Source organism: Squalius cephalus, assembly GCF_949319135.1.
Source record: "Squalius cephalus genome assembly, chromosome: 10".
Taxonomy (NCBI): Eukaryota; Metazoa; Chordata; class Actinopteri; order Cypriniformes; family Leuciscidae; genus Squalius; species Squalius cephalus.
In genome coordinates, this window is record NC_137131.1 from 37,069,464 (window position 1) to 37,092,570 (window position 23,107).

The 23,107-nt window shown below is 36.3% G+C and overlaps 1 protein-coding gene across 1 annotated transcript; it reads right to left on the bottom strand.

The window, feature by feature from the left end:
- Window positions 1-358: 358 nt before the first annotated feature.
- Window positions 359-21,585, bottom strand: atp7b (ATPase copper transporting beta). The gene is made up of 21 exons (XM_079883811.1): window positions 21,274-21,585; window positions 19,334-20,168; window positions 18,035-18,241; window positions 17,769-17,932; window positions 16,259-16,420; window positions 16,055-16,131; window positions 15,504-15,687; window positions 13,996-14,229; window positions 12,332-12,423; window positions 11,751-11,878; window positions 10,707-10,861; window positions 9,567-9,701; window positions 9,275-9,469; window positions 8,208-8,390; window positions 7,788-8,004; window positions 7,340-7,477; window positions 5,268-5,410; window positions 4,576-4,779; window positions 4,374-4,491; window positions 4,164-4,266; window positions 359-2,470 (listed from the first exon to the last, which is right to left on the bottom strand). The coding sequence occupies exons 1-21, from the start codon at window positions 21,451-21,453 to the stop codon at window positions 2,227-2,229; spliced, it is 4,098 nt and encodes a 1,365-aa protein (XP_079739937.1). The 5' UTR covers window positions 21,454-21,585; the 3' UTR covers window positions 359-2,226.
- Window positions 21,586-23,107: the final 1,522 nt, after the last annotated feature.

The window sequence follows — 23,107 nt, forward strand, 5'->3', positions numbered from 1 at the left end:
GAACATTATTTTGCTTTTGTTTAGGTTACAATGAAATAATGATGCAAAAAATAGATGGTATATACACACACACTTTAATTTTGCATGCAATGCTCACTTTTTTTTTCTTAAAGGGGGTGTATTATTTTTAGCATAATTTTTACCATTCATTTTTAAATAGTATATTTTAATATTTTTATAGAATTTGCGTTTTTTTTTTTTTGTTTTTTTTTTTAATATTACATTTTCTTTTGTTATTTTTATTTTTGTATTTTGTCCCCTAAGGTTTTGCACCAAAATATATCATATAACTATTTTCCAACCTCTCTTTTACCCTTATAATGTATTAGCTGAGAAAGTTACAGTTTGTTTTAATGGTACAATTAACATTTTATTTAAAATAAATGAACATTTAATTTCTCATGATGACCACTTTACATAAGCAATACTCCAAAGCAATCTGACTAAATTTGAGAATCTGAGCAGCAGGCTTAAACTAGTCATCCAAGCATACAGTAACCCCATATAATATCACTGGGCCAAAAATGTGAACTTTTCATTTTTACAAGTAGTATGTATTTCTGTGTGCTGCATAACTGTATATTTAGCCATATGATTGTACTGCTGGTGGATGAACGAAACAGGATGGGGATGAAAACTTCAAACTGTATTGTATTGTAATGATGTAACTGCAATACTAGTGACAAATATCACAGATAAGGCCATGCTGGGACCATGCACTTTATTTTGTATCTAAAAACCCATGGACAGGCTCGTTTTACACTGCTAACTGTATATTTAATAAACATATCCACTTTTTCTAAAATGAAAGTGTCAAACTCTGCAGGACACTCTGCCCTTTGTCAAATGTTCAACATTACTGACACCTGTTGGCCAAGAAATGCCAGCAGAACCATCTTTGCTGATCCAGGAACAACATTCAAATCAACCAATCAGATTTGAGAGACAAGTTTATGAGTTTAAGTTCATGTCAAGTTTAGGCTTACAACCAGGGTTAAGTGCTTCTACATCAGTGTTATCCAACTATCATTTCCCTCTAATTTTAGGGATAACTTGTGGGTAGGGTTAGGTTTAGGGGTACGGATAGGGTTAGGAATACATTTTCAGACAATGATGTTGTGCAAGGATCAACAAAATATGACAGAAGAACGCATCTAACTCGGAAAAATCAGGACGTGCACCAAATCAACCTTGTACTGTACAAACCGATAAGTCCATTTATCCATTCCGCCAGATCCATCAATCCAATCCAAACCGCCAGAGAGCAACGTTAAAAGTATAGCGGAGGATTTTCTTTTTCCAGGTGGATCATCAAGACTATTGGTCCTCCTAAGTGTCAATCATTCTGGTGATATGTTTACGTAAGGCCGTCGTACGTGCTCGTGCACACGATTCACACGATGGCGTGCGCTCAAAACACAGGTTGGGCTTCCCACTGATGCCTCAGTCGCGAAGTTTCTTGACAGGTAAAGTTTGGCATGCTATTTGGAGAAATCCGTTTAAAATCACTGCTAGTAAAAGTTAATGTAAGCTATGATTAGCTCGTGCATACGTTTAATAGGCGTTCCCTCTCGGGAGCAGGGAGAGTGTTGCGCATGTGCATTTTTTCAAAAAGTGGAGAGGGTGGTTCTTTTCTAAAATTCGGGAAAATCCTCCGCGATACCTTTAAATAATCTGATCTAGTAAGCAAATGCTGTTAGAAATTGTTGCCAGAATTTGACCAATGTAAGGGTGCTTACTGTATTCATTATTGGAAACTGGCTTCTAGATTCTGCCATTAGATGTATAAAAAAAGTAAAGAAAAAGAAAACAAGCTTTAAGTAATTTTTCATGACCCTTTTAGTACAAATTTAAACTGGTTTTACATGCATGATCACAAACGCGTACATTGCCATTCTCCGATGCAATCAAAAGAGAATGTTGATATCACTATTCCTGATTCAAATAGACAGCAGACCACTTAAAAAGGGTAAAATTGATGGTAGACGGCTCACATAATTGCAGTGAATCAACCAACTTGAACCTGTTGTGAAATCTACATGGGGAAAGCTTCAATCCTCATGTTAAATTCCTGCTACCAAACAACAGTTATTACTGCAACAGTATCAAAAATCTAAAATTATATAAAATTTGTACATTTTTGAATTTTTATATTTATATGTCGTTCTATGATAAAATATTTCCGGCAAACTGTCATCTGATGAAGTCTACTCATGGCTAGTTGCTTTACACAATGTTCCTTCCCCAGGTGCTGGGTTGTGTCTTGGAGGTGTGGGAGGAGTTTGATTTCAGGGAGGAGGAGCCTGAGCCTGAAAAGCTCCGCCTGTGTCTGTCCAAACTTCGGCTGAATGAAAGAGGGCTGCAGCGACGCTTTTCCAGTCCTACGTGGGTGCTGACCTGAGATGGACTCAGACTGAACTTATGACTCTGAGCTCTGGACTCGTACTCCTCCACTGATGTTTTCTTGTAGCTAAAAGAGAGACAGAGAAGGATATTTACAGTGTCATGGGAAGGCTAATAGGAATGATGAAGAGCTCTGTTCCAAAACCTCAACATGGGCAGTTACCCTCCAAGACAGTATCCTAACCGAAATGGAGCATAATAAGTTTGAATTATCATTCATCATGTGACGTGCACAGTTATATATACAAGTTACTTATATTAAGACTTCTGTTTGATTAGCTGCTATAGGTTATAATGAGTAACAAAGTGCAGTAAATGGTAAAACTATTTGCACAAGTATTTATGAATAAGCTAATAAATTATAATAATACGATTACAAATGTCATTTTGTAACATCGACCAGCATTACGGACTGTTTTTGTACAGCTAAAGTAACTGGAAGTGGCAGACACTGGAAGTCTTGCACATTCAAGTTGAAAATGGCTGTCAGCTAATTTGGTTACAAATTTGGTTTTAAAAAAAAGAAATGCTGTGTTCACACCATGTCCTAATTACCGTAATTTCGAGATGACAATTCCACTCGAAGCTGTTCTTACGCTTTTACAAGGTGGAATCTCGTAATTACAACATGGCATGACCGCACCTAAAGTTCCTGAAAATTAAGCCAAAGAATTTCGATCGCCCACTGGTGGCTGGCTGCAGTATAAGTCATAAATCCCGCCATCTCCATGTAATCGAATGGGACACGAGCCTAACTAAAAACTACAGACAGACATGTTGAGGTGCTAAGTTTGGTTTTAGTTAGTTATTTTATGCTATAAAAACTTTGTGCTTGAGCCTGAGTATGCAGGAATATGGGCGGCTCCACCTCATACTGCGCAGACTCGGGCTCCGGGTGACATAATCGGCAAAGTAAAAAATATTTTGTCTTAATTTTTCTACATCTGAAGGAGGCAGAAACACATCATCCATCTTTTTTTAACAGTCTATGCTAAAGTCAGGTGTAAGCATTTTGCTAAGCTAACAACTCATTGAAACCATCTTGAGTGATTGTGTGCTTCATTACTGCATATTTAGCCATTGGACTGTGTACTGCTGATAGATGAATGAAACAAGACGGGGATGAAAACAAATAAAGTTTGCTTATAAATTAAAACAAGGGCTGCGTCCGAAATCGCATACTCTCTTGAGTAGGTACTTATTTTGAACAAGTAATTACTTCACGACCACTAAAAAAGTATGTTCTATATAGTATTAATGTGTGTAGTATAAATGTAACCTGGACATACTACATTCGTCATGTTTTCATTATCTTGTGACCTACTAGCTACAGTTATGTCGCTTCACTACCATTCATAATTCCTCTCCCGTGGCCTCATGGGATAGTAAAGTGTCTATCGTACACACACTTCAGAATCTCACCAGAAGTAGTAGGTCATCCGTGGACTTTTTGCCGAATCTTTTATGAGTACTGTGAATTTGGACGTACTTTTGTCTCATACTCTTTCTCGCCTACTATATAGTAGGGAAGTATGCGATTTCGGATGCAGCCACGGTCTGGTGTTAGCATGTTGCTAATCTAACAACTCTGATGCTAACACACATTTAAGCACATTTTAGGTTACCTAACAACACATTTTATTCAGTGCAGCTTATGAGAAATTTTCTTGATTTTGGAAAAGAGCTATAAAGTGTTCACTGATGCATGCGGGTAGAATGTGAAGACCACATCATGATGGTGTACTGTAGTGTGCACTCACAGTCGCAGCAGTAGAGAGGAGAGCACCACTGAGACAGATGAAGCTGCCATCGCAGCAGAGCCCATCCACGGCTGCAGCACCAGACCGACAGGCATGAACACACCTGAAAATCAGGCTCAAACCAGTAAACCACATCCATCTATTACTGAATGCACACAGTACTCACTAATGTAAGAAAACATTGGAACCAGTGTGGTTGGATCTGTTTACCTGCTGCAATAGGGATGCCAAGCAAGTTATAAATGAGAGCAAACACAAAGTTTATCCGGATTCTCTGCACTGTTTTTTTAGACAACTCGATACTGGCCACCACATCCAGCAGATCATTCTACGTCAACACAAAACATAATTGAATTTTTTAAATAGAATTTCCCCTTTATTTCCTGATAAATCTATTTTAATAAGGACTCACCCGTATAAGGACAATATCTGCTGCCTCAATGGCAACATCAGTGCCAGTTCCTATGGCGATGCCTAAATCAGCATGGGCAAGAGCGGGCGAGTCATTGACCCCATCGCCCACCATTGCAACTTTCAGACCTCTTTCCTGCAATTCCTGGACCTTTGCCACTTTATGGGAGGGCAAAACTTCTGCAAACACCTTCCTGATGCCTACCTGTAAAATAAAACAGTGTGTTCTGGTGTAAATACTATCAGACAAAGTCAAAGACACAAAAGCACAAAATGCAAATTGGATGTCAGAAACATGGCGGTCACATTAGAGAAATGTTGGTTGCAGATGAAAAAGGGCCATTATTAATAGTGTAGTGATGTATAAAGCACAGCTCACACAAAAGTCACTTTCAAACAAAGCCGCTTTCTGTTGGTCAGTGCGGCGAATCAACGTGACCAACTTGAACTGTTGTGAAATATGCGTGGGGAAAATCGCTAAATTTCTGAAATATTAAAATAACTGGATTTCATCTGCAAAAATTTACAGGACAGATGTAATTATGACCACACCTTTATGAACATACTTCAATATTCTGAATGGTGGTGCTTATGTGTGAACGACTTGAGTTTGAATCCAGCTTGGGATATTTTATATTATTTTGTGTTATTATATGAATTGCATACAGGCAAAATGCGTGTATGGATATGCACCTGTGTGGCGATGGCCCGGGCTGTACGTCTGTTGTCTCCTGTGATCATGAAGACCTCTATACCCATACTGCACAGGGTGTGAACAGCTAGAGCCGACTCTGGCTTTACAGTATCTGCCACAGCTAACATAGCACACAAGACACCTAAAAAAAGACACAGAAAGGGGGAGAAAAAGAGTGAAGACTTTTGAGAGAAAAAAGCTTGACATTTAAAGGAGTAGTTGACCCAAAAATGACAATTATACCATTATTTACTCACACTCAGGTCATCCGAGGTGTACATGACTTTCTTCTTTCAGCCGATCACAATCCCAGTTATAATTAATGATAGCTTTAAATAGCTTTGTTTTTTTGGTTGTTTTTTTTAGGATTTTTGAAGCTCCTAAAAGTGCATCCATCCATCATAAAAGTAATCCATTCGACTCAAGTCGGTTAATAAAGGCCTTCTGAAGAAAAGCAATGGGTTTTTGTAAGAACTTAAAAACTTAAACTATAATTACGGCTTCCGGCAACAGCCGTACGTCTGTTCACATGATAGTCGAGGTCCGGCAGAAGGGTGACTTCTGACCCGACGTATGACATAGCTACTCTTCTCTTATATCAAAAACCTCTGACATTTTTCTTTAAAATTGAAAGAAAATTTTAAATCCTCCGTTTTAGACTTCTAATTCGTTGCTGGTGTTTTGTTTTGCTCTATCCTCTGCGCATCCGCATTCATCAATACTACGTCATACTCCATACATGGGGTCAGAGGTCACCCTTCTATGGGTATATTTCGAACAAAAACCCATTGCTTTGCTTGAGAAAGCCTTTATTAACCCACTGGAGTCGTATGGATTACTTTTATGATGGATGGATGCACTTTTTGGAGCTTCAAAAATCCAGACACTATTCAATGCCATTACAAAGCTGGGAAGAGCCAGGATATTATTTAATATAACTCCTATTGTGATGGGCTGAAAGAAGAAAATGATATGCACCTAGGATGTCTTGAGGGTGAGTATATTATGGGATTATTTCCATTTTTGGGAGAACTATTCTTTTAATAGCTTGATTTAACTAATAATAAATACAAAACAATGGACGTCAGGCGGAAAAAGTATGATACAACCATTTTAAAATTAGACACACTGGCAAGTTCTGTTAAAGGTGCAGTAAGAGATTTCTGAGAAATTGTTGATATTTGAAATCACAAAAGCAAACACGCCCCTACCCAAAAGGATCACACCTCTATCTTGATAGCGCCGCCCCAAAATCCATGAACACGCTATGTAGCACAGGCACCTCCCCCCTCATGAGTGGACACGCCCCTTACTGCTGAAATCGCTTACTGCACTTTTAATATTGTCAGGAATATGTTTTGTTCATTGTGTTGTTCTGTTTCCCAGCCATGTGTTCTCCGACATAGTTTCCTAGTGTGTGCCAGTTTGTTCCTTTAATTACTGATTTCATTCACCTGTTGTTCTATTAGTTAACTCATTAGTTTTCCCTGTTATTTTAAGCCATGTGTCTCAGTTCCTGGGTCCAGTATTGTTTGCGTGAATGCCAAACGTGGTTGTTATCCAAGTTTTCCTTGTGGATTATAATTAGGGCTGTCAAAAGATTAATCGCGATTAATCGCATCCAAAATAAAAGTTTGTTTTTAATAATATATGTGTGTGTACTGTGTATAATTAAAATGTGTTATTTATATATAAAAAAAATTATATTTATATATAATATAAACTATATAAATATATATACAGTATATGTATGCAAATATTTCTTAAATATATACATGCATGTGTGTGTATTTATATATACAAAATAATTATACACAGTACACACACATATATTATGTAAACACAAACTTTTATTTTGGATGCGATTAATCGCGATTAATCTTTTGACAGCCCTAATTATAATAAAAAACTGTTTGAGTTTCTTTCTCTAACGTTGTGCGCTTCTCTACAGCCTCCAACCGTTACAAACATAAGAACATTTTTATTTTTAATAATAAATGCCTGTTAGACAAAACTTATTTTCTTAACATGCAAATAAACACAAAAGGTAATTTATGAAATTGGGCGGTACCATCAATGGCCACAAGTATGGCCGTCTGTCCTTTAGTCTCATGGCTGCTCATGGCATCATCCACATCAGATGTGACCTCCAAACCGTTCCGCAACATCCACTGTCTGTTTCCGATCAAAACAGAGTATGAGGGGCAATCTGAGAAAACACATATACATATATCAGTACTGTGTATCTGTCTTCATACACCAAGAGATTCATTCATTCAAGGAAATCTGAGCCGCAATCACACTGAAATAAATAAATAGATAAATACATGAAAATACAGAAAACTGACACACAACAAAGCTTTTATGCTTTAAAACTACATAAGCAATGTTAAGTGCTGGAAATATTAAAATGATAAAATATCTATGGAAAAAAAAAAACCTTTTAAAGGAAAAAGGCTCTGAAAATGTAATACACAAAGCTCACAGTAGGAGGCACCAATAACCCACATTTACCTTACCTGACCCTGAATCTGTGCCTGCCACCAAGCTGCTCTCATCTGTGGTGGCTCCTTGGATAGTGACAAGTCGTGTTTGCTTTGCTGCGGGTGTGTTTGTTTCTTGTGTCTTTGAGCTGTTCTGCAGCAGATCCTCAATGTTGGAGACTTTACAACTGATTCCACAGCCTGGAACAGCCTGGAAGTCATGGCAGGAGCCCAGAGTTTCTGTTCCCAACTCCTACAGAGAGACAGATTTAGAAGCAGACAGATTTAGAAACCTCTTTTAACCTGCAAGAGCACTTTCATCAAACAGACACGGAAACAGAAGTGGGTGGAAAACTATTTTTTTCCACAGGTTTGGAGACTTTTGTATGTACAGCTGGATCATGTGATACTGTCCTGAAGATTCAAAGTTTGTTGTGTGTGGAGGCTTTCCCAAACCTCTTTGCAATGCTTTGCGACAGCTATGCCCAGTGGATGTTCACTGCTGGCCTCGGCGGTGCCCACCACAGCCAGAACCTTCCGAAGAGGAAGCCTTGCTCGGTCCCACAAAACCAGTACTCGGGTCACCTGCGGCACACCATTAGTGATGGTGCCCGTCTTATCAAACATAACAGCCCCAACCTGCAGGAGCAGCAGGGAAGAGAGTCCAGTTTAAACAGATTACCCAGTGAATCCTAAAAGAATCTCTGAACATTTTTGTCTGAGTTAGATTTCTAACTGCATATACTATGTCTCTATACATAAGAATACAGATACTATAGTTTTAGACAAAAATAGAATATATAATAGATGTATATTTGAAATTATATTATAAATGCATTATATATATATATATATGTTTATTATATAAATGATGCCTGTAGAGACCATATATTTTGCTGGATTTTTATATATTATGTATCTACAGTATACACAAATTGTGGTTAATATGTTTTTGAAAGTCTCTTATGCTCACCAATCATACATTTATTTGATCAAAATGGTAAAAAAAAGGGGGGTATTGTGTGTGTATTTATAATAACAGTTTTCTATTTGAATATATTTTAACAATGTCATTTATTCCTGTGATGGCAAAGCTGAATTTTCAGCATCATTACTCCAGTCTTCAGTGTCACATGATCCTTCAGAAATCATTCTAATATGCTGATTTGGTTCTCAAGAAACATTTCTTATTATCAAAAATGTTAAAACCAGTTGTGCTGCTTAATATTTTTGTAAAAACTGTAACATTTCTTTCAGGATTTTTTGATGAATAAAGTTAATAGCAGTTTTTGAAATATCATTTTTTTGTAACAATATAAAATTCTTTACTGTCACTTTTGATTATGTTAACATGTCCTTCCTGAATAATTGATCACTGTGACCGACCCCAAACTTTTGAAAAATATATACAGTATATACATACATAATATATACAAATCCAACAAAATTCCAATACCGCTGCACCCCGGGATGTCAGCTTAATAAATACAGACTTAGAAGAAGGAATTAGTGTTGAGCATTGCCTTGTGCGCCATCTCTAGAGGTTCTCCTCCCTTTATGAGAATGCCATTCTGAGCGCCCACCCCTGTGCCCACCATAACAGCAGTAGGGGTTGCCAGACCCAGAGAGCAGGGGCACGCAATGGACAGAACTGTGATGGAGGCCTGGAAGGCAAAGCGGACGATCACATCTGTTCGGGAGATGTTTTGCTCATAACCCTGTAGAGGTCATACTTAGGTTAGAGACTTTTTCTAGTTTTTTCTTCTCGCACACATGCTAGCGTTTACACACAGTTGATGAATTACTGTAACTCACAGGGAAATACTTTGCCACAATGTCAAAGTCCAGAAAGCCAATGATGAGCCATGCGACCACTGTTAGCAAGGAGATGACCACTATGAACGGAACGAAATAGCCACTCAATTTGTCAGCTAACTGTTGAATCGGTGCCTGCCAAAAGAAGAGGACAATTATATCATTACAACAATCTAAAGTAAGAATGTTTTTATTTTTAACATAAATATGTAAAAAAAAAAAAAAAAAATTAGGTTAAAATAACAGTTTTTTTTTATTAATCATGAATAAATATTTTAATAGATTATAAGACCAAGTAAAAATAAAAGTGAAAATTAAGAATAAATATGAAGGTAAACTTGTGTCACGGCTGGGCTTAGGAGGAAAACGAGGTGCGTAGTCTTTATTAAACAAAACAAAAGAGTAAAATCCAACAACAAAATAAATCAAATCAAGAGAAAAGCAACCTAACGGTGTGCACTTAAACACAACCAACACCAGATAATGAACAAATTAAACTGAGGGCATATATACACTGGAACTAAGAACAAATGAGGAAAAGGTGTGTGTAATCAATGAAACAATGAGTAACAATGGCAACAGATGAAAACAAAAGGCAAACACAAGAATCGACGATAAACTAAAAGTCCTTGAAAATGAAACAGAAACACAACATAATCGTGACAAATTGAAAGTAAATATAAATTTTCTTTTTTTTTTACTTGTAACATGGATACGTAAATTATAGTTTGACCGGATATTATTAATTTAGAGATAGGCCTACAATTCTTCTGTTCACACAAATCCTTATAAAAATGCCTTTTATTTCATTTTCCCTGAATTGATTTAATTACATACATTTTTTTGTATTATTTTTCTATTACATTTTAACTATGCACATGTACATATACATTACCATGTAACATAGAAAAACTACATAAACATTTTTAGATTAATCGTGAATAAATATTTTAAAAGACGGCAAGCCCAAGTAAAATTAAATAGGAAAGGAAACTTGCTTTTGTATGCACATGCATGTCCATTAGCAGGTTTTCTTTACTCTCGGTCTCTTATTACATTGCTGATACCTCTAAAAGCAAAGGTTTGTTTGCACACATGTCCGAGTGTGTTTGTATCATGCTTGTGTACATGAATTACTACCTTTGATGTCTGTGCCTCTTCCACTAGTTTGACTATCTGGCTGAGTGTGGTCTCTGACCCTACATGTGTGGATTCCACTAGTAGAGCTCCATGAGCGTTAATAGAGCCTGCAATCACGCAACTGCCAGGTTTCTTAATCACCGGCATTGGCTCTCCTGGAATGATAAATAGACTTTCAGTTAGGATTTCCGATTCTTAGGATTCATCAGGCAGCTTTGGACCCTTGGACCAATATAATGCTAATATAACTAACGAACATGACAGATCACTAGGAAAAAGCAGAAGTGAAGCCAGAAACCAAAAATCATACTTTGAGCAGGAACTCAAACATATGGGAGTAAAAAATAAAGGGATAGTTCACTCAAAAAGGAACATTTTGTCAGCTACAGTTCGTTTAGCTACTCACTCTTATGCCGTTCCAAATCCATAAGAATTTTGCTCATCTTCGGAACTCAAATGAAGATATTTTTAATGAAATCTGAGACATTTCTGTCCCTCTATTAAATGTCTATTCACACAAAAATATGACGCTTCAAAACATTCATAGAGAGATCGTAAAATAAATCCATATGAACTGAGCAGTTCAATCCGAGTCTTCTGAATAAGCATTGATCATGCTTGAGCTTCCATGACCAAATTTGAATGCTGTAATCACTGAGTTTTGGGTAAATAGACTTTCAGTGGAGAGACGGAAATCTCTGCTATTTCATTAAAAATCTTAAATTTGTCTTTTGAAGATGAATAAAAGTCTTATGGATTTGGAACGACATGAGACTAAGACTTTTTGGCAGACTTTTCATTTTTGGGTGAACTAACCCTTTCATTTTTCACCAAAGGTCATTTGTGTACTTTTTATGTTAAGACACTTTTTCCTATCCAAGCTTAATATGCAAAGACAACTATAAGCACACTGCACCTTTAACTTAAAATCAGAATGACGTTTCTGAATCACTGGGAAAACCTACAATGTATGTACTATGACACTGTTTACAAATTTAACATCCTAAACCACACAAACCCCCACTGACTAAGTCAAAGTCTTACCAGTGATAAGGGACTCATCAGCCATAGACGTGCCTGCAATGACCTTCCCGTCAACAGGGAACTTCCCCCCTGGTGCCACCTTTACCACGTCACCTCTCTGCACCAGATCCACAGATACCTGCTCTTCTCTGACACATGAAAGGAAATTTACAGTTTAATTTTGCAAACGTCTCATGCAACACAGCACACACATCAATCAACACCATTCAGTATTCAAATTCATGCCAGGGGTGCTCAACCCTGCTCCTGTCGCCTCACACTTACAGCAGTGCTCCTTGCCTGTCAATCATTTTGTGTGTTTGGGTTTGCTGGCATGTCCTTGGAGGATTTTTTATTTTTTCACAGGAGTCAAGGTGTTCATTTTGACAAGACTAAATTTGATACATCTACTGTAAATAAGAAGGTTGATATCAAAATATGAAAAAACAAAAACGGCACATCATGTCAAAAAGGTTGCTGACCTCCGCTATCAGTCATACCTAAAGTATCCAATTCACTTATGAGCACCCCTGAAATATGATTTGTTTCTAGCTAAAAGCTCATATAATGACTTCAAGTAGACTCTAGAGAGTGAACTGAACCTGATGATGATGTTGTCTCGGCCCAGGGACACTACAGTGGCATCTGTGGCCTGAAGTGACATGAGTTTAGCCAGAGCCTCAGAAGTTTTACTCTGAAAGGACAAAATAAAGGCAAAAATCATGGGTTTTTATCTCATTCAGGTTAGAATGATGCTCAAATGGTAAGCTCACATAAACAGTCCGACCATATAACCTTAGATTTTGTGTTTTCTGTTTCACAAAGACTGCTGCATCATTGCAATAATAATAACCAACTGCAGAACCCCAGAACCATATGTCACACGTCATATTTCCTCCTGCCCTACCGTGAAACACTCACTCTGAAAGGACGAGTTCCTGTCACAAATCAAACACACACATTACAATAAGCTGACAGAACAGAGGTAAATGTGTTTTAATGCCGGGTGAAATCAGGGTAAAGGGCAAAAATCAATCGGTTTATGCTAAAGCCGTTTATGATCTTACTCCCATATAGGAAAACAAGTTAATTTATCATGCATAATCGTCTTAAGACCATGCACATACAATTTCTATTTGAATAAATTCTTTACTGACGGTTTGTTATATCGGTATAATCTATTTCAGAAAAATCAGACTAGGATGCTAACTTTTATATAGCACAGCTTTTGTACTAAAATGTAAAAACGTATGTACGGCATTATCAAAACAGAAGTTTCAGTATATTTGTGGCTGTTCCTGTTACTGATTAAACTAAAGAGAGTTCAGAGCAGCTTGGGGAATTCATTTTGTCAGCAAAGAGCAATTCATTATTTCAGCATTTTTATGATATAATGATAGCACCCTTTTATGTGAGTGGATCCATCACAGAGAAATTACAGCACCAGACATAAACCACTGCTGCCGTAAAGCTGCATGCATTCACATCCCACAAGATAAACAAATAATTGTAAATATTTGTAAAAAATCGATTAAATCGACGTTATTTGGTTTTAAATAAGCATTTTCTGATACAATGATTTTTGTTGCATGTAAAAAGCAAATGCATGTATACAAATGCATGTAAAAAGCAATCAAAAAACTCAGTATGCAGGCCAATAATGTGATATATGGCCTTAACAGCTTGCTAATAAATTAGGTTGTGTGGGAAATATCAAGATAAGTGTATATTAAAATATGGATATGGAAATGACCGCCAGTCAAAAGCTTACTAATTTCCTCATAAGGGATTTAAAAAAAAAAATTTTTTTTTGTTATGTAACCAAAACAAAGTCCTTTATATGGTAACATCTAAATTAACTGGCTTTATTTCAACTTTATTTCATAGACTAATGCAAAATATATTATAATGACCAATTTTAATATACTAGATTAGGTTGACACCAACAAAAGACATTTTTAAGGGTCAGATCTCCTAGAATTATCTCTTTAATCCCCATTTTCTGTTTTGGGTCTAAGCGCCGGTTAATATCTCAAAATACATACTTGCCATAAGGGTATTAGGCTGATATGCCATGAATTTTCCTAATTTCATTTGAACTAATTAAAAACATTCAACTTGATAACATGCTTCAAATATCCCCTAAGATGTGCTGCCTTTCAGTATTTATAACACATTTACCATTGTCAGAAACAGCATAATTTTGTCACTGCTAACTTTACTGTCCAAAAGAGTGATCATTTGAGTTATCTTGGTGTTTCTTTACCTTAGCAACATGCTCCAGCCAGCGTCCTAGAGCGATGAACACAAAAAGCATCGGAGGCGTATCAAAGAATGTCAGAGGACTCTGTTTGGCTCCTTCAATCATGGCCACGATCAGCACAATGAATGAATACACGTATGCAATGGTGGTTGCCAAGACAATGAGCACATCCATGTTGGCTACACCATGTTTTAGCGAACGGTATGCTTGTATGTAGAAGTATCGGCCACCTAGAAACTTAATGAGATTAAAGAAGAATCAGAAAAAGAGAGTGAAATACTATTAAAGATTCATCGGCTGTCACTCAAACTATTATGTATGACCTTTATATGATAAATATTCACAGTAAAATATTAGGCCACTTACTAATATGAAAAAAACATTAGTAATAACTACTAAATCTGAACCACTAAACATCTAATCATTACAATCGCTGACTCATAATGGGTCTTTATTCACTAGCCATGCACATCTGTGCATAAAACCAGTGCATGTTCCAGTCAGTCTCTGCATTAGTGGTGGGGATTGTTCAGTGAATCTTTCTACAGATTACATCCAGGCCAGTAGGTGGCGACAAGCGACTGACTTTACTGACTGAGTTATTAATATCGTTCACTCATACAATTAATTCAAAAACTCCATTCATTCAGGAACGAAACTAATGAGTCATTAAATAATTTATTCACTAATTTGTTCCAAAGCTTTGTGTGGAATAACACTGAAAATTGGAGTAATGATGCTTAAAATTCAATAAAATACATTTTAATAATAAAATAGTATACAATTATTTAAATTTTAATAATATTTCACCATATTACTATTTTTTACTGTATTTTTATCAAATAAATACAGCCTTGGTGAGCATAAGAGACTTCTTTCAGAAACATTAAAAAATTGTAAAAGCCCTAACGGTAGTTTATAAATATTAGATTCTATACATATATATTCTTCTTAATCATTATTATTATAATTAAATAATTAAATCAAACGTATACTAATTAAACTAAGTGAGACTACAATTGAAGACCACTCTGCTCCCTGTTTTGTGACGATGGATTTGCTAAGGCTCATGGCAGATCCATCATACATATAAAATAGGGCTGTCAAAAGATTAATCGCGATTAATCGCATCCAAAATAAAAGTTTGTGTTTACATAATTTATGTCTGTGTACGGAGTATAATTATTTTCTATATATAAATACACACACATGCATATATATATTTAAGAAAATGTTATTTATATATAAAATATTTATATATAATATAAATTATATATTATATAAATATATATACACAGTATATACATGCAAATATTTCTTAAATATATACATGCATGTGTGTGTATTTATATATAGAAAATAATTATACACCGTACACACACATGTATTATGTAAAAACAAACTTTTATTTTGGATGCGATTAATCGCGATTAATCGTTTGACAGCCCTAAAAATAGGCCATTATTAATATATGAGACCCAATGTGCTTCCATAACCTGCAGTGGAGGTACCTGAACAGGTGTGCAGAGCAGGAAGAAGGCCAAGTTAATGATGGAGAGACCAGGTAGGATGTTCTGGTCCACAGGCATGGATCCACCATGCTCTTTGTGTTGACTGTCCATCACTATCATGTAGATCATCAAACCCATCACTGGGATCCCAAACACCAGGCTGAACAGAAATGAATGCTTCCATCTGCAGGTATAGAGCAGTTTACACTATTATACAGAAATACACTGGTTTCTATGTTTTATGGGGACTTTCCAAAGACATAATGATTTTATACTATACAAACTGTATATTCTATCCACAAACCATAACCCTACTCCTAAACACAACCCACATTTTTACATTTTTAAAAAAGAATAATTTTGTATGATTTATAAGTTGTTTTATCATGGGGGCCAAAAAATGTCCCCACAAGGACAAGGATATTACCATGTTTGTGGGGACATTTTGTCTACATAACGTAGGGTTTACCTTGACCACACACACACACACACACACTCACACACACACACACATAGAAATAAGAGAGGTTAAATTTGAAAGAGATACTTGCTGCTGAATTTCCTCTTGGTGGTCCAGTGTGTTGTTCAGTCCATCGTTTTTTATTAAAGACACACCAAAACCCAAACCCTATAGAAAGGGAGAAAAGAAGAGAATGACAAATTGAAAAATAAAATGAGCGAAAAGGAATAACAACAATAAATTCATAAAATGACACTAATGTTAAAAAAAACTATAAATATAAATATAAGTTTACCTCAATAATTCGAACGATATCTCGAGAGCCTACCAAATCCGAGTCAAATTTCACATGAGCTTTGTTTGTCGCCAAAGCAACAGAGGCTTCCAGAATTCCCTTTGTCCTTAAAAGTCTGCTCTCGATGTTATGGACACAGGAAGCACATGTCATACCGGTGACCTGATGAAATTATTTACTATTAGTTCTATGTTAAGTACATGTAACATGTAACAAGGACACTGTAAAATAAAGTGTCACCAAATATATAATGTTTTGCCTTTTGTGGAGATCATGTTTCCTGTAAATACAATAACTTTTTAATTCAAGCAGTGAAAAATGTTTGAATACATTTATTGGGGAAAGATGACTTGAGATTTGGCAGATATAAGGGTGAAAAAACCCACAGACTGCAACAATACACTTAGTTTTAATTTGTGTGATAACGATAAATTATATTATTATGACTCAATATTCTTCTTGTGTTTCAAACAACCAGTGTATAAAAAGATATTTTAAGTGAAAGCTGTCCAAGATGTAGGTGTCTTTGTTTCCGCAGTAGTTTCAATGTTCATATTTTTAAGTCAAACCGTTCTTGTCTGTCAGTCATATAATGCAGGTCTATGGTCACTGTCTCAAAGAGCATGCACAGAGTCCAAATTAAACAATTCCCCATCGTAAGTACACATTGATGGACGAAACGAGCGGTTTGTGTGAGAAAACGAACAGTATTTATATAGTTTTTACCTCTTGTACACAACCACGTCAAAGTGATCTGAGGGCGCGTGCGCATCCTGCTGTGTGACGTGTGCGCGCATTCTGGCTTAGTCTGCGCAAGCGCCAGAAAGTGTACAAGAGGTAAAAACGATATAAATACTGTTCGTATTCACACACAAACCGCTCGTTTCGTGTCTTAGGCCATTAATGTGTACTTACGATGGGGAATTGTTTAATTTGGACTTCTCTGTGCATGCTCTTTGAGACAGTGACCATAGACCTGCATTATATGACTGACAGACAAGAACGGTTTGACTTAAAAATATCAAAATTGAAACTACTGCGGAAACAAAGACACCTACATCTTGGATGCCCTTGAGGTAAGCTAAAACATACCCAAATTTAATTTCAAAGTGAACTATCCCTTTAATAAAAAAGACTCAATTTAATTGATATTGGCTGTTAGTCATATTGTTTTAATAAAAATGACTAATAATTTAGAGGTAACAACATTTTTAAGAATCTTGTGATAAACAAAATTATAAAAATATTAAATACAAAAAACAATATCTGTTTAATATATATCAGTTTCAAATATCTAAAGAGAATAACCCATTTTTTATATGGAAGTCAATGGGGTCCATCAACTATTTGTTTAGCCATATTCTTCAAAATATCTTCTTTTGTGTTCAGCAGAAGACAAAAATTCATATAGGTTTGGAACAACTTGAGGGTGAGTAAATGATGACAGAATTTTCATTTTTGGGTGAACTATCGCTTTTAAGTTATATTAATAACACTGCCAGACACTCACAGAGAGATCCAAGACACCATCCTGGACTGTATTCTCTTCCATCACTGAGGCGCCAAACCCTAAGCGAGAGATAAGTTGGACGATCTGTGCTGGGTCCAAAAGCCCGGGATCATACTTCACCTCTGCCTTTCCACACATCAGGGCGACTAATACGGATTTAATACCTAGACAATCAATACACATACAGATCAAACCACTGTTGCTTATTATATGATACTGATAGCTATTTAAATACAGTTCAAAAAAGTACTGAATGCCATTTTTACCTTCATGTTTCAACAGGTTTCTCTCAATGTTGGCCACACAGGATGCACAGGTCATTCCTGTCACATGAACAAAACATTTCCGTGTCTCTCTTTCTTCTGAGCCACAGAGGTTATCTTTGGTGATTTCACTTAGTGAAGATTTGGATGTGTGGCCTTTCACACCACTTGACATCTGACTGCTTGATGGAACTTCACAAACTCCAGAATCTTTGAAAGAGATAAATAATTGTGCACAGTATGGAAGACATTTAATGTGCATACTGAACATAAGTGAAGAATTATTTGTAAAATTTTTTAATTCTTTTAGCCAGTTATTTTATCATTGATGCACTATTATAGTTTTTGTTAATATTATGAATTAGATTTTATTTTTATATTTTTGTTTTCATTTTAATTTTAAAGTTTTAGAAATTTTTATGTTTTTGTCATTTTTATTTGTTTTTTTTGTTTTAAATATGTCTATACGTTTTTATTAAGTTTTAAGGTTTAGTTTATTTATGATGGTACACTGCACGAAGTCATTGGATCGCTGTTCTTCTCACACTACATGACTGTCTGGAGCACTATTAAAGCCGGGTACACACTGTATGATTTATAATAGTCCTTTACGACTGTTTCTTTATACTGTAAGAACATGATCCCCACTGAAAGCCATGTCACACTGTAGGATCTCAGTTGATATTAATGTCAAACTGTACGGCAGTCAAGAGTCAAGACACATTAAAAACAGATGCACACAAGAAGACTCGTCCGGAGTTTTACATCATCAATCTGTGACACGTTCAGTGAAGTGAGCTGCATTTACATGTGGGATAGAAATGGTGGCTAGCAAAACAAAATGAGTCTCTAATATAATAAACCTGCTTGTAGCTCGCTATAGTGTGTGTATATATATATATATATATATATATATATATATATATATATATATATATATATCCTACAGTAAATAATTTTTTAAATGGCTTTATGTTTAGGGATCACAGTTAAATAGTTATGAATATTTCAGAGAGAGAGAGAGTGAGAGAGAGAGAGCAGTCTACCTAAAGCCTCTTTAATCCGATTAACTCACCCACTTTCCCTTTTAAAGGTTGCCATGTCTGGGTTTGAGTCATTCAAGTACACTTCATGTTATTCTAGAATGGCAACCTGTGTGATAACCAAGGAAACCATTGTTCTGGACAGATGATTTTGCTGGCAGAAAAGAAGCAACCGTCTAGACAAGATATCTATTAGTGGTCCCTGTGAGAAAGATGATCTTCACTGTGTGAGACATGTATTATAATATGTATTCACTACCTTGATCCAGCCACGCTTCAAATCCCATGTCCTCAATTGCTGCCCGCAGTTCTTCTGGACTGGTCACGCTGGAGTCAAATGTTACAATTCCATTCTTTTCCTGTAAGCAAACTTTTATGGAGCGTACCCCAGCTCTCTGGGACACAATTCCCTCTATGGCTTGAACACAAGAGTTGCATGTCATCCCTTCAATTCCAATGGTGACACTCTGGAGTGGAATTTTGGTGGAATTCAATGTAGAGTTCCAACCAGGAATGGAAACCCTAAAATTCCCTGGTGGAATCTCCTCTAAGAACCCTTTAACTGTCTCCAGGGTTAGTAGAGACGGGTCGAATCTAAGGTCCACACTTCCTTTTTCCAATGAAACGAATACAGCGTTCACACCTAACATTCCCGACAAGGTGTCTGTTATGTTCTTCACACATGACCCGCAATGCATCCCCTCTACACCCAATGTCACCTCAGACCAATCAGTCGTCAAAGGCTGTAGTTGGCTTGTCAAGACCAGAAGTGAAGCATCAAACCCCATATCCTCAATATGTTTTCTCAAATCCTCAGGTGTAACCTTTGCAGGGTTAAACCTCAAAGAGGCTTCTTTATCGCTCAAAGACACCTGGACACCAACAACACCCTGAAGACTTCCAATGCGCTCCTCAATAGATCGAACACATGATTGACATGTCATTCCCTGCACCCGGATCTTCACCTCAGTCTCCTCGACCACTAATTGGTGGCCCAAATTGCGCTTCAGTCCATTGGGGCCCTCTGATTCATAACCAAGATTATCAAAAGCATGTTTTTCAGGGGTCCAGCCCTCCCGTGGACTTCCTCTCTCCTAAACAAACAGAGAAACTGAGCATCAACTTATTAGCTTACAGATATTACATACCAGTTGAGAAATATAATGTATGTCGCTTTGTATCATTGACGTGATTCCACCTTCAAGGCATTATTAAAAATTCTTAGTGAAAACATTTAACTGAACCCAATAAACTGGCTCTAAATCTGAGGCTCTACAACAAAGCACTTGCTACGCACACACAGAGAAGTATTAGAGCAGATTAGTAAAGGTTGTCTGACTGAACAATCAAATCACAAGACTTGGAATTTACTCCACCTATTTTACTACTTAATGACTTTTACATGATTACAACTGAGTGTTGATCAAATTTGATCCAAAGTGCCATTTTTATTTGTACTTTATGCATTTTTTATGCAACAGGCTTTGATCAAAAGAGCTAAAGTTTCTCTGTGGCCAAAAGAGTCAAGACTGTAAAAAGTTTTACAGTGGCAATAATTGTTGTCGTTCATTCTTTGTATTTATATTAATGTCATTGAATTGGACATTTAACCTTCTAATAGATACAGATTTAAAAGTCTAGAAGTTAATGCTCATTCAAGAAGTGGAAATATATAACCTATACTATCTATGGGCCCCTAGTTCAAATCTTGGCATTACATATAAAAGATAAAAGTAAGATAGCACACTATTTCAAACAAAGCATTTCAAATGTATAACTCAAATAAATTAATATAGATGTATGTTTAAAATAAAAATACATTTATTTGAAATAAAAACAAAAAGAATTGACACTTTGTGCATATGTCTATATTTTGAGGCATATCTGCTGAAAGCCTGTTATCTTCAGGACAACTGACTTCATACATCCACAAAAATCACTGCAAGACCAATTAATGGCCAAAAAGCGTAAGAGAAGTTACTTCTAAAGTTACTAGCACTTTAATATAACCAAATGAAATTCACACACTTTTGTGTAGCTTAAGTCCAATTTTTTTAGCCAACTGTATAATAGCCTACATAGGCTACAGACAATATGTACTGTAAAAAATAAACACAATAATTTTTAGATAGGCCTATTTTAAAATAGTTTTTTTTTTCCTCAATTAAACTTTATGTAATTGTTATGAGTGAAACTAACCTTATATTCCTTCAGTCCATCTTTAATATTTTGTGAGGAAGAACAAACGCAAAGGTCCGGCCCGCAGCGGCACAAAGGTTTGCAGTCTTCCATGCAGAGCTTCTCCACACTGACTGGCCCATTATCAGACGACTTTGAGATAAACTTGGCGAGATTACTGAAAGGACTGAGTTTATTCATTGTAGCGGACGGTGTTCCAGTAGACCTAAGACTTTACTTTAGATTACCCTTCTTTAACCAACAATCGAAAAACAAAAAGCGCTAGTTTGTGGCATGTCTCTGCTGTTGAGTGAAAGGATTGTCCTGTGGCGTGACGGTCCGTGACTCCGTGCGCATTTAAATCTCCGCAGGTTTTGCGCCCCGCGTGTCATCGCGCGCTATGGATTTTGCACCCGTCACCGCCGGGCAAACCTTTACCCGTCACATTTACTGTCAATGATTAAACTGAATGATGTTACCGAGTGCAAAACTAAAACAAATAAATGGTATAAATCAGTTCCGAGCAAAGCACACCACTATCACGACATGACTTCCATGTGTTTCCAAAACTTGGCAGTTGAAACAACACTTCACTGTAGACCTCCCAATGGTCCAAACGAGGACACCAAAAAGGCTGTCTTGATTAAAATTATTTCATTAATTAACTAAGTAATCTTTAAGCTAATAAAAGTACAGACATATTTCATAAAAATAAACAGCATTTTGATTGGATCAGTTAATGTAAGCTCACGTTGCATCATTCCGTACTGTAGATATAAATTAGTTGAACAAGTATTTGGGCTGCTACCTCTGACAACCTAACAGTGTTTTTTGGGCCTTAAAGGTATAGTTCACCCAACATTTTTGTCATAATTTACTCACCCTCATGTTGCTCCAAACCTGTATGAGTTCTTTCTTCTGTTGAACACAAAAGAAGATATTTTGAAGAATGTTGGTAACCAAACAGCTGACGGACTCCATTGACTTCCGTTTTTCCTACTATGGTATGGAAAGGGTTCAGTCACTTTCTGGTTACCAACATTCTTCAAAATATCTTCTTTTGTGTTCCACACAAGAAAGAAACTACAGGTTTGGGACAGCAACCTGAGGGTCAGTAAATGACTTTTCTTTAGCCCCAACAAGTTATTATTATTTTTTGTATGTGTGTGTGTGTGCTTGTTTTTTATTCCGAATATGCCTATCAATCGCTTACAGTCACTTATAAACAGTTTAGTCTCACATTTAGCAAAGCTGAAAGTAAAAAAAATAAATGTGGGATAATTGGGGATTCTCATTCGTTACACACATTTCCATCTTAAAATTGTTAAAAGTTAGATCAAATCACTCGAAATCAACAGACATAGTGCATGGCATAGCTAATGTAGATAAGTAAAATGTTTGGGAAATTTCTGTGGTGGTTTTTCTTGCTAGCGTTTTAAGAGAAAAATTAAATCTGGGAGAGTTTAAAAGCGAATTAATAACGACTCGAGCAATGCAACAAAGCGCCAACCAGCGGCTCAAGTCAAAACCATGCGAGACTTGATGCAGATGCAGTATTTTTGTTTTCCACTAGGGCGCATGCGTGCTGCAAAATCTGTGCTAATGAGAGGCACTGCTGATCTCATTTACCCACGGAATAATTGCACATGATTATTTACATTATTATAAGGTAAATAAACGTTCTATATACTTTATCCTTTAAAATACCTTAGAGTAAATTAGACATACCACATTTTAAGCTATATGAATTCTTTGTTGTAGGCCATGGCTATATAGCCTATCAAAGTACCTGCATGGTATTAAATATGGTGATAAAAGTACCACCACACAGTACTTTTTGTAAAGGGTCTCAGAG

Coding starts and splice junctions, on each gene's coding strand:
- atp7b (XM_079883811.1), bottom strand. CDS start 21,453: ATGAATAAACTCAGTCCTTTCAGTAATCTCGCCAAGTTTATCTCAAAG. Junction 18,242..19,333: donor TGAAGCGTGGCTGGATCAAG/GTAGTGAATACA, acceptor TCTCTTTCAAAG/ATTCTGGAGTTTGTGAAGTT. Junction 8,005..8,207: donor TCGCAAAGCATTGCAAAGAG/GTTTGGGAAAGC, acceptor GTCTCTCTGTAG/GAGTTGGGAACAGAAACTCT.